Here is a 12,759-nt window from a genome sequence, read left to right on the forward strand (position 1 = left end):
GTAATAGTTAAATTTATGATGATACTTTTTGGTAGAACATGAAATAATACAGTTGTTATTGCATTACCAATTTCTTTCCATTGAATATGGCTATCTTGCTAATCTAAATTCGAAATGAAAATAACATTATCATGAAAACTGTTTAATATTCACGTCCATCATTACGTGACAGAAATACAACGAACCGAATGAACTTACCTGCAGGGCTGAGATGAGGACTGTGAGTTGCAGGTGGCGACACCTGTGGCGACAGCTGCATTAGCTGACCAGCGTTGTTTGTGCTGTACACCGTATTATTGACAGGAACAGACAAGGCCTGGAGTCCTGTCATATGGTTGGGATTCGTCTGTTGCTGCCAGAAGTCATGAATAGATCCATAAATTATAAAATCTTACCTTGAAAGTACCTTTTGAATTTCTATAATACATTTAAAACCGAATTAAATATAGGGAGATGCCCTTCTTTAATATTTAACATACATGATAAACAAAAAGCTCCAACTGTGGTGAGCAGAAGTGATAATTAATTTATAAACTTTGCTTGAACAAAAATATATATCGGATCTTTTTTATAAAAAAAACCTCCGACGGTATCTAAACAGTAGAGACAGCATGAGAGAGGTTTATCTTTTAGTGCAAACAAAAGGTGCAAGTTATTCTTATTAGCTATTCAAATAACACCATCATTTTTCACATTTCTAAACAAAATGCTTAATAATAAGTGTAACTATTCGTGGTAAGTAGAAAACAGTGAGTTCATTCCAACTTACGGTTACTTTACTGAGAGTTATTTCTAAGAAATCGACTCTTATAAGTCCATTCAATGAGTAACATTATAAATATGCAAGAAAAAACAAGAAACGCATAGAGCTTAAATAAAAATGTTGTTATTTGCTATATATTAATTTTTATTAGTATTCAGTGAACGTTCGTTGACAATTGATAATATTTACTATTTGAATAATTCACGATATTATAAAAATACATAGGTTCAAGAAGGCTTGATAGAAACCCTATAACCCGAGCCCCTTCGAAATGTGGAGGATCCTTCTTCTGAAGAAGGTCCACCTTCCAAAAGCGCTCGCGTTATAAGGTTTCTATTTCATTACTATTTGAATATGATTTTTTTCCTTTGACATTTAACAAAACACACAGAGGAGTAGCTGTCTAAATTCATATTCTCCACAACTGATTGATACGGCTGTAAACTTTATAATAATAAAATTGTCCTACCCTATTTCCATGCAGGTTTGGACTGCGTGACATTAACGTACAGATCTCATCTTTTTGTGATGGTAGGGAAAAATCGTCAACGTCATTGTCGGGGCTACTGCAGTCATTTATTGTGCTCTTGTGTTCCTTCTTAAAAATCGCCTGTAATTTAAAAAAAAAAAAAAAACCTCGAATAATTATGGCATAGATACAAACCCGTTTCTCACTGACAAGAGAGATAAAAAACATTACACTTGCAGACATAAATTTAGTATAAATAATCAACAAGTCGTTGTAGCAAAAAACAAACAAACAGAAATTTAAAAAAGGAAAAACAAATATGTTTATTTGATAATCAGAATGACATTAGGTACTCGTTAAATAGAATAATATTCAGACCAATTAAAGGATGTTAATGTCCCATACGTACTTCTATAATGTCGTTATTTGTTCTGCTTTCATGGGGTTCGTTGTACTCTGTATACTTCAACAGTACTTTATCCATGTCTGTGCTGGCGTACTGAAATAGCTTATTGCTGTTGTTGAAAATGATTAGCGCGATCTCACAGTTACACAACACGCTCAGTTCGTAAGCTTTCTTCATAAGTCCGAACTTCCTCTTGGTGAAAGTCACCTGCTCACAAAATAACAACTTTTTTTTTTCAAAATATCATAAGAGAATTTTTTTCAAAATATCATAAGAGAATTTTTTTTCAAAATATCATAAGAGACTTTTTTCAAAAAAACACACGAGATTTTTTTCAAAATACCAGAAGTGTTCTGTAGTTAAGCAGAAAGCTGTACAATGTTTTGCTCACTAGGAATGTCGAAACCCGGTTTCTAGCAGTATAAGTCTACAGACATGTCGCTGTGCCACTGGACGGGGGAGCAAAATACCCCACCTTATTTTATGAAAACATCACAACGTATGTTTTTCAAAATACCTTAGGAGTGTTTTTTTATATTAATGTTCAAGTTGTACTTTTATGTGTGCACACTGGTTTTTTTTATATGAAATGACTATTTTCCGCATTTTGTAATAAATAAAAAAAATAAAACTTCAAATTTTCATAAGATAATTTTTTTAATATTATAAAAGAATGTTTTTTTTTTTTTAAATATCAATGTTCAAGTTGTACTTTTATGTGGGCACGGTATGGCCAGGTGGTTAAGGCACTTGACTCGTAATCCGAGGGTCGCGGGTTCAAATCCCCCATCACACCAAATATGCTCGCCCTTTCAGCCGTGGGAGCGTTATAATGTTACGGTCAATCCCACTATTCGTTGGTAAAAGAGTAGCCCAAGAGTTGGCGGTGGGTGGTGATAATTAGCTGCTTTCCCTTTAATATTACATTACTAAATTAGGGACGGCTAGAGCAGATAGCCCTCGTGTAGCTTTGCGCGAAATTAAAAAATAAATACTTGTATATAAAGACAAGTTGATACATTTTCGTTATTATTTTTACAGAAGTATTTTAGTAATACATTAAAAAATTGAATAAAATTTCGAAAGAACATTAATAATAACGATAATCGATATCTGGGAAACGACAGCATATACTAAACATAACTCACATAACAGAAACGAAGCCTTCGTCCGCAGTAATAAAAACAGTCCGGGTTTTATACTACCAAGATCGTTTACTTCTGTTAAGAAAATATTGGCGCAGTTTCCACACACCCTGTACAGTTATACAGACTGTCTTAAGTACATAAAATAATAAATTTAATCTCCAATATATTTATTTAAAACTTAAACACACTAGATATATTGTTTTAAACATTAGTTAGCACTGCTTCTATGCTTTTGTTTCCCCGCTGGCACAGTCGTGTGTATGTGGACTAACAACGCTATAATCTGGGTTTCGATACCTGTGGTGGGTAGAGCACGGATAACCCATTGTGTAGCTTTGTGCTTAATTATAAACAAACATTCAATCTATGCCTCTACAAGAAATATGAATATATTATTGAACAAGAAAATGTTAATAGTCGTCATCAGTTAGTCAAGGCAATAAAAAACTACTAAATCTGCTGTGAGTTTAGGCTTCTACTGTTTTGTGTGAAATGAGATATTCATGACAGACGGGATTGGTATATATGTACATAATTTCGCTAACGTTAAAGTTTATATCAGTACGTATTTACACACTAGTAATGAAAGTATGATTGTGACAGTGACTCTCAGAAAGAATTCCTTTTCACAGTAACAGAACATATAACATCAAGATCTCATTCAAGCAGCACACGCCAACTTGTAATCAATTTCTGATCAGTGCCGGTTGTGTGAGAACAGCCAACCTCACGAGATCTCGCAGTAAGGTTTATTTACTTAAGCGCAAAGCTTACAAATAATGGGTTACCTGAGGTGTGTTCACCGCACGGATCAAACCTCGAAATTTAGAGTTTTCTGCCCTCTAAGACACCGAGAGGGGAGGAAGCGTTTAGATAAAAATATTATTTGAAAGAAAATATTTATTATTCATTATTTTGGCAAAAACAAAGTATATACATATGAAATGTATAATTCCTAAAACTAAAAACATTCTATTTTTAGCTTTACTTATGTAAAAAAAAAAAAAATCATTGAGGGAGACAAGGCTCCCTCCCTCTTGAGAGAGCGACCTCAAAGTTGACTGTGTGGGCTCATTATGCTACTGCTTGGGGTCTCGTTTCTACTGAGATCAGGATTCTTTATTACATCGTTCATCAACCCTGAGATCACTGATTCCTTTTATATTCCTTAATACTGCATCATAATAAACTAATAAACAAGATTATATTTTAGCGATTTAAAACATATTGTTTGTTTTTGAATTTCGCACAAAGCTACACGAGGGCTATCTGTGCTAGCCGTCCCTAATTTAGCAGTGTAAGACTAGAGGGAAGGCAGCTAGTCATCACCACCCACCGCCAACTCTTGGGCTACTCTTTTACCAACGAATAGTGTGATTGACCGTCACATTATAACGCCCCCACGGCTGAAAGGGCGAGCATGTTTGGCGCGACCGGGATGCGAACCAGCGACCCTCAGATTACGAGTCGTACGCCTTAACATGCTTGGCCATGCCGGGCCTTAAAACATATCAACGAATTGGATTATTTTCTGTGCAAGGGAGCTCATCGGTAACAAGTGAAATTATCATATGTACAGAGTTTAGAAAAATGTGCTTAAAAGGCCGATGGAGTACTGAAAGATAATTTTACGGCTAACGTACTGTTTATTAGACAGCACTGCCACTTCAAACGGATAAACAACAATTCGTCTGCACTGTTTACCTGGCGGTTGCGATCGTCGGTGATTTTCGATATACGAATCTTTTTTCGACCCATTCTATAATTTGCTGTCGTCACGTTAATTTATTTTAGAACCAAATGACGTCACTTCCTACTCTAAATAGCCAATTTCACTTCTTCTGAACTCGAATGTAACTCCTGTTGCCGTTTTGATGACTGACCAACTCTGAAGTTATGGTTGTGTGAAATCCTTCCGTTCCTACGGATCGCTGGATATGTCCCTCAGCTATGTTGTTGTTGAGTTTCTTCTTTGCCAAATTGTTTTTGATCTTTTAAAAGCAGCGTCTAGAAACACACATACACAGAGATTATAAATACTAATGTTGAAGACTTTTCACGAGTTCTTCTTAAGTTAAGCTATCAGTATAATTGTTTAAATTTGTAATACTCCAAACAAACTCGTTATAGCATAATCATTAACTTTCAAAGTTAATATAAATAATTTGCCCTTTAAGTAAACTTTCGTTGAAACTCAGACTCGTTTGAACACTCTTCAAAAATACCTTATGAAACATCTAGTAGATTTGTGGCATAAGAGAAACTAGCACAGAACAATCAATATAAGAAGAAACCTGAATAGAACTTGGATATTACGTGATAAGTATTCACAAGTCTGATCAACGTTTTAAGATTTAAAGGAATTCTTCGAACCTGTTAAAACTAATACCAGTCAACATTAAATGTTGCTTGTCGCTCTAATCAAATGTAGTACAAAATATAATGTTGAAATTGCAATTAGATTGAAAATTAATTAATTGAAATGAACTTTAATTTTATATCTTTTGTCATTAAATTGGAATCTTTTGTTCTCAGCGCAAGTCTATAAATAACGTAAAGTTCACATTATTTCACTCAGAAAGTTTTGGGATTTTTTTTTGTTTGGTCACAGACAAAGGTTAGTGTAAGTGGCTTTACTTTCAACCTGTGCTTTTCCTAACTGATTGAAGCATCCAGATGGAACGGAAAATTTTTTGTTTTACTGTGTGTGTGATCAAATGCTTATAGTGAATATTAGAGAAATTCTGGGTGACACACCACCAGAGGGCTTACCTAAGTTAAGCGAAAGCCACGAGGCATGAAAAATGGAAACAAGGAAATGAATGACGAAGCGCTTATTCAAGAACTACACAACAGTAAAACTAAAGCTAGAAGAGAACTGAAAAGGTCAAACACCTTTGACTATGACGCTCATATGTTCCCTTGAGAAGCACAAACAGACTACACGAAACAAGACTTTTAAGATTTTGTAAAACAAAAAACTAATAACAATAATAGCTTTAACACAAAATAATTTTGCTTTGCCAAAAATGAATTATAACACAACAGAGTAAATCTAGAAAAGGTAAAACAATTCACTGAATAATATTTATGACCTCCGGCGCGTGGATTCGGAGTTTTTACACTAAGAGACAAATGCACAGAAAGTGTAATAGTCTAAAGGCTATAGTATCTACCTTACCACAACACATTCAATAAGTTCTTCCTTTTTAATATAATTCTAGTGAAGTGAAATTTATTTGAATAAATTTGAAACTAACTGTAATGATAAGATGAAGAACTGTGTTTGCTTGTAATGAAGCTACACAATCTGTGCTCTGCCCACCACGGGTATCAAAACCCGGATCCTTGCGTTGGGAGTCCGCAGACATAGTGCTGTACCACTGGGAAGGAAAGAATGGAAAAGGGTACTTTGATATTTGTATAAGTCGATTTATTATTTCATATTCTTACAAACAAGCTAAGCGTTTGACTAAATTAATTAACTACTTTCTGGTTTCATGTTTTTTTACTTGCACAGTGGGCCATCTACAAATATGTCTTCCGCGATGATTGAGCCCCGAATTCTGACGTTATAAGCCCTCGAGATTGCTGCTGAGCACCTGGGAATTTGAATAAAGTTCAAGGCAATCTACTCATTTAAAACAAACGATGCCTTAGTCCAAAAATTGTATAGGACATTGATGAATATGGATGTAAACAATTCCGCAGTTTAATAACAATAACAATGACTACCAGAATTAAGCGTTGCACGTTGCATAATTTAATGCGTGTCCTTGTTGGTTTATTACTGTCGGTTATAGACATCAGATAAGATTTTTAGAACGCAGTCACTAATCCGATAACAGCTCACAATTCTTCTAGTTTCCGACGTGACTAAACTCATTTAGTATTAACCAAAATGATGTATTAAGGATAGGTCGGTTTAGCTCAGGCTTAGGGCCGCCGAAAGGAATCTTGGGACTTGTGACAAGTCCTACGTATCAATCATCATCAAGATTTGGCTTGTAAACACACTCGTAATTATTTTTTCCCTACACTTTGGCAACGGTTGTCGTTCTTTATAATCAAGCACGAAACTACACAAAGGGTTATCTATGCTCTGCCCACCACGGGTATCGAAACGCGGATTTTAGCGTTGTAAGTCCGCAGAATACCGTTGTGTCACTAGAGGGCGTTTTAGTAAAATCTCAGTTACTCGTATTCTTCTTCATATTCTGACGTGAAAATAAGTATTTCGTCAATGTAATCAAAATAGTAATAATTTAAATAAACCCAAATATGAACCTCTGACTTAACACTGTAATAATTTATGTAAACTAAATCAATTGACTTAAAAGGGTACACTAGTAAACTTTAAACTAAATCAATTGACTTGTTTGATTGTTTTTGAATTTCGCGCAAAGCTACTCGAGGGCTATCTGCGCTAGCCGTCCCTAATTTAGCAGCGTAAGACTAGAGGGAAGGCAGCTAGTCATCACCACCCACCGCCGCCAATTCTTGGGCTACTCTTTTACCAACGAATAGTGGGATTGACCATCACATTATAATGCCCCCATGGCTGAAAGGTCGAGCATGTTTGGTTCGACGGGGATTCAAATCCGCGACTCTTAGATTACGAGTCGAACGCCTTAACACACCTGGCCATGTTGGACATCAATTGACTTAAAAGGAGAACTAGTAAACTTTAAACTAAATCAATTGACTTAAAATAGAACACTAGTAAATTTTAAACTAAATCATTTGACTTAAAAGAAGCACTAGTAAATGTTAAACTAAATCTATTAACTTAAAAGGGGCACTAATAAATGTTAAACTAAATCTATTAACTTAAAAGGAACACTAGTAAATTTTAAACTAAATCAATTAACTTAAAAGGGGCACTAGTAATTTTTAAACTAAATCAATTGACTTAAGAGAATGCACTAGCAATCAAACTTTATAACAAAATTATTACTCTTGTATTTTCTTAAATACTAAATTTTGTAGCGTGGTGCAACTATTATATCTGATCGTTATAAACTTTAGATATTTTAACTTTAAATTATTCACATCTTCGTATCTTGACACAAGGAGATTTCTGTGTTAAGAAACAAAACGTAAAACATCGTCTAATTTATAATTATTATCACAATAAACCTTTAAGTGGGCGTTCTTCTTTGATTTACACACATATTACACGACTTTATATCACCGTAATTTATCAGGTTTTGTAAAGAGCTGGCAAACCTATCGCTGTTAAGTTGATGTTAAATTCATTGTGTCGTGACATAATCTGCTTAAAATGTAAATAACTAAAATAATACAACGAAACAGATTGCTATGTTACCAACAACATCTGTTACTTTACTCTGAACAAACATATGAATTAATGCAGACAACTAATCAGTGATGGGAATTTCATTACTGTTTTTCATTACAATTAAAGTGAAACTAAATCGTTATATCAAAAGAAAACAAATTAAGAACAAATTTAAGTTTTTGACAATCAAGTAAAAACATCACCTAGAATAACACTGACCTTGAAGTGGTAATATTGTTTGAAGCTTAAAATATCACGTACACATTGACAGCCAACAACCAGATCACACGTATAACCATTCTTCTGATTTAGTTTTTTTTCTTTTAACCCTGTCACTTTAGTTGAAAATTCAACCAGCACAAAAAAATTATTAATCGAAAATCTTTATCACATAATGTGGGACATTAAAACAAAACAATCAATACTGATCACTTTATGAAGTGTCACTGAGCACTCTAATTTCCCTGATTGTGTTCTGTAATGTCACTTATCACTTTATGAATTGTCACTGAACACTCACTGTAATATCATTTATCATTTATGAATTGCACTGAACACTTTCTGTAATCTCACTTATCACTTTAATATCACCGACTACTTTATGTAATGTCACTTATCGTTTTAATAAAACTTATCACTTTATATAGTGTCACCAATCACTTTATGTAGCGTCACCAATTACTTTCTGAAGTATCATTGAACACTTTCTGTAGTGTCACTGACCACTTGCTCTAATGCTACTTGACTTGAATAATTAATTATTTTAAGGAAGTATTTTGAGCATAACTCTCATTTAATAATGAGATAGTTCTTCAGTTCACAGGAAACGTTTTTTTTAATATTAAGTTTAATCACTAATTAAATTAACTAGAAGCTTGGCCTAAAAAGTATAGAAAACAATTGTTCGTTTCAGATATTACATAAATCTACACAAAGGCTATCCGAGTTAGTCGTTCCAATATTAATTGAGAGACTAGACAGCCAACACCACCTACCCTTAACTCTCGGGCTACTCTAATTGAAGAATATTTTACTGTCACTGTTATAACGCATCTGCGACCCCAAAGTATGGAAAACCATAATTTGATTCTGCATTTACAGGCTGGCAAACTAACCACCATGTCATGATAGGCCCATATAAAATAATAATTATAATAAAAATTCTTTTTAAAAAATCTCAGTTTCTCAAGCTTTATTGACGTTATCAATTTCACAAAATACAATAATGAAGCATATATTTTTAAAATGAAGGAAGTTACGTTTTATTTTTTCATTTAATGAAATTTACTCCATTTGCCTAGAAATACTCACTGCACGAACAAGAGATTGTACAAGGCTAACAGTTGCTAAACCACAATCGGCCATTTTGTTTCAATATTAATTTATACTTAGCTAATAAGTATTGGAAAGTAATCTTAGATGATTAAGCTAATTCGGTCAAGTTGTGGAACTGTAAATAATAATAATACATATATGTGTGTGGAAAAATCGGGTAAATTGAATACATTATAACTTAACGTATAGCACCTAACTTATCAAGGGGACGCTAATTATAGTATTTGTGCAGTTTTGGATTCTGTTTCCACACGTGATCTGTTGATTTCAATGCTAATAAGTGTATATGTTTGTTTTCTTCTTTTTTAAATGAAAATTACAATAATAAGTGTAGATTATATGTTGGATTATTATTGTTGTCATTCAAGATAAGCTTTATAAAAAAAAAAATACCAGGGGGAACAATAATTAGAGAGGGAGCTTTCATTAGGAGCAACACGGTATGGAAAACATGGTATGCTGTCATATGTTAATAGTTTAGGCTCGATATACTATTGTATGGGAAGGTAGAAAACGTTAAAAGCATATTCAATTTAATAAGTTTTTTTATAAATTAAATCGAGTATTAATCTCCATACGAACAAATCCTTCTGGACGAGTTACGCACACACATACACACAAAGTAAATTAAGTACATCATAATCACATGAAACACTCCGATGGGGTCGCTGACGAACCCACATGGTAAGATATAATACTTCCGGTCTGACGTAAGTAAAGTCCCTGACTTCAAGAACCTGAACAAGTAAGCATTGCTCGGAATGTTTACGTTCGTGAAATCAGTCCAAGCAGGAGTCTTACATCTGGCATCCTTACGTGCCAGAATCTAGAGGAGCTTTTAAGTCAAGTTTTTCCAACATGTATTCTTACTTTCATGACTGCTTATGACGGGTAATCGAGAAATAGATACGACCTAGTTACGAACTTATTGTTTTGGTGGTTTATACGTATTACTAAACCTGTTTCGTTGTGTTGGCTTTTGTCTTATGATATTTACCATAACCATGATCCTTCATAAATATAAAACACTATTTTTAGGACATCTTTCTGGAAGTCTTTTTGAATCATTAATCTTTCACTATGCTGTTTTTTATGTTAAATATCTATCCTACTATCAATTTATCTATTCCTTTACCCTAACTAATAAATATAGATATAGACTACATAAATAGACAGATAAGTGAAGCTACTTCTCCTTCTGTCTGTCTGTGCTTGTTTTTCCTGTTAGTATAAACGACTTTGGCATAATTACATTAAATTTTATCTAAGCTTAAGTCACGCCTAGTGTTGTTCTTACATTACTCTATATGAAACAAACGTTGTTCATAGAAAATAATGTAAATGACTTAAATATCATTACATCAAATTTTATCTAAGCTTAAGTCACACCTTATGTTTTTCTCACATTACTCTATATAAAACAAACGTTGTGAGAAGATCCTTTGGCACAGTTATACGCTGCTTTACCAATCTAATTTGTGCGAGGTTTTCATGACGTCTATAGTCTTTCCACGAGCTTCGAATGCGATACATTTCAGTGTTTTTTTGAAGGTAAGGAAATATTGAGAAAGGTATTGATTCGCATGCACGGATGACATGACGTCATTTGGAATGAAACGAATCATCCAGATATTTATTTAGAGAAAGACTTGAATAAATATATATCTTTCTTTCTTATACCTTAATGGTCTCACCATGAACGCCCGAAACAGCATTAAAACCCCGCCCAGAGCTATTTTTAAATCAACACTATAAAACCATGCTTGTAGGGCTTGTGTGTCCCTCTATATATGCAGAGATAAAGACTATTAAATGCCATCAGGTGAGTTATCGTGACCTTATAAATTCAAGGACCTTTAAAACACACTTCTGGTAATAAATGTACAATCAAACTGTGGTATTTATAACACATTAAACATTTACACATATGCTAAAAACATATATATGGATATACGCACACACACATATCATATGTATAATATAATTACTGTTTAATAACTTAAGTTAGAATAAGCAGGTAATTTTTGGATTTTGTTAAAATACCTGAATGTTCTCAGTTTCTACCTACATAGACCAATAAAGCTTTGTCGAGAGAACTGTGTAACAATCACGTGTAATGATGCTTTGAACTTAACGGTTTCTTCAGGAACAAAGAAAGTAAGAAAACTAGGTGAAACATGACATCCATAATTTTTCAACTGACATTCGTGGCTGTGATGTTTCATCAAGATGTAATAGCATATTATTTTATATGAAGTATATATACATATCGAGCCTGGGTTCGTTTCTCCGTGTAATTGTTTCTTTATTTCAGTCCCGTGTCCTTACGATGACTTTATCTTTCCTGCTTCAGTTAATGTTTTAAAGAATTCTTTTTTATTTTTACGTTTAGAATAATCACATTAATTATTTGATTGGACTGTAAAGTAAAATAAGAGGAAACCAAAACCTTCTATGACGTTTACATAAGGTATCAGTCTACATTTCCCGATCAAAAAGTTACCATGTTTTCACCGTTAATTTTATACTGAAAGAAAGAGAGAGTGTGTTTGTGTGTGATTTCTTAAAGCAAAGCCACGTGGGGCTATCTGCTGAGCCCACCGAGGAGAATCGAACCCCTGATTTTAGCGTTGTAAATCCATACACTTACTGCTGTACTAGCGGAGGACAAGAAAGAGAGAAACAAATGTTTCTGAAAACACTAGGTATGTTTATCGTGGGATTATTCTTCGAAACTTAATGTAATGTTAAATACAAAACTCCCAATAATGTGTTAATATCAGTCCTAAGATGGGTCGGGGAAAATTTACTAATTTACAAAATTAAAATTCGGATTTGATTTCCGTGATGGACACAGCGCAGATATCCTATTTTGTAGTTTTGCGCTAAAATAAACAAACAGTATTCTAATTTGTTTCTGTAATGAGTACGTACATATACAAAAACACACCTTCACATACACACATATTCCACTATGTTACTTTTTTCCTATTAGGCTTAACTGTATTTTCAATCCTGCACATAGCGGAACTCCGTAGCGATACGGTTACTTGGTTAATTTATGATTAATTTAAAGTATTTTCTTAAAACAAAAATACGTTTTAATTTACACGTTTTCGCTCAATATAGCTCACGATTTTGAAACTACTACATGTTTTTGTATACTTAATAAGTGCTACTTAAGTTTGAGGATACATTTATGTTTCTGTGACTACGATAATATACCATCGAAAACTTAAAAGTCATGTTATTGTCTTTTATCGCAAATGAATATTGTCATATATTTCGAAAAACGGTGTATGTAGGTTTGTTTTAAAAGGTGTTGTATGATTATAA

At 33.6% G+C, this 12,759-nt stretch overlaps 1 protein-coding gene across 8 annotated transcripts in view; it reads right to left on the reverse strand.

Annotated features, from left to right (window-relative positions):
* Positions 1–12,759, reverse strand: part of LOC143231959 (myocyte-specific enhancer factor 2C-like) — a 45,920-nt gene that overhangs the window by 10,503 nt on the left and 22,658 nt on the right. For 6 of the 8 annotated variants that reach the window (XM_076466851.1, XM_076466852.1, XM_076466853.1 and 3 more), the window contains exons 2-5: positions 4,491–4,793; positions 1,642–1,845; positions 1,233–1,373; positions 199–352 (exon numbers count right to left, since the gene is read on the reverse strand). In XM_076466851.1, coding sequence (XP_076322966.1) covers positions 199–352; positions 1,233–1,373; positions 1,642–1,845; positions 4,491–4,544 — 553 coding nt within the window. In that variant the 5' untranslated portion in view covers positions 4,545–4,793. Of the gene's footprint in view, positions 1–198; positions 353–1,232; positions 1,374–1,641; positions 1,846–4,490; positions 4,794–6,046; positions 6,155–12,759 lie in introns of those variants that run through there. The other 2 variants (XM_076466854.1, XM_076466857.1) reach the window with 2 other exon arrangements.

This window comes from Tachypleus tridentatus, chromosome 11, assembly GCF_004210375.1.
Source record: "Tachypleus tridentatus isolate NWPU-2018 chromosome 11, ASM421037v1, whole genome shotgun sequence".
Taxonomy (NCBI): domain Eukaryota; kingdom Metazoa; phylum Arthropoda; class Merostomata; order Xiphosura; family Limulidae; genus Tachypleus; species Tachypleus tridentatus.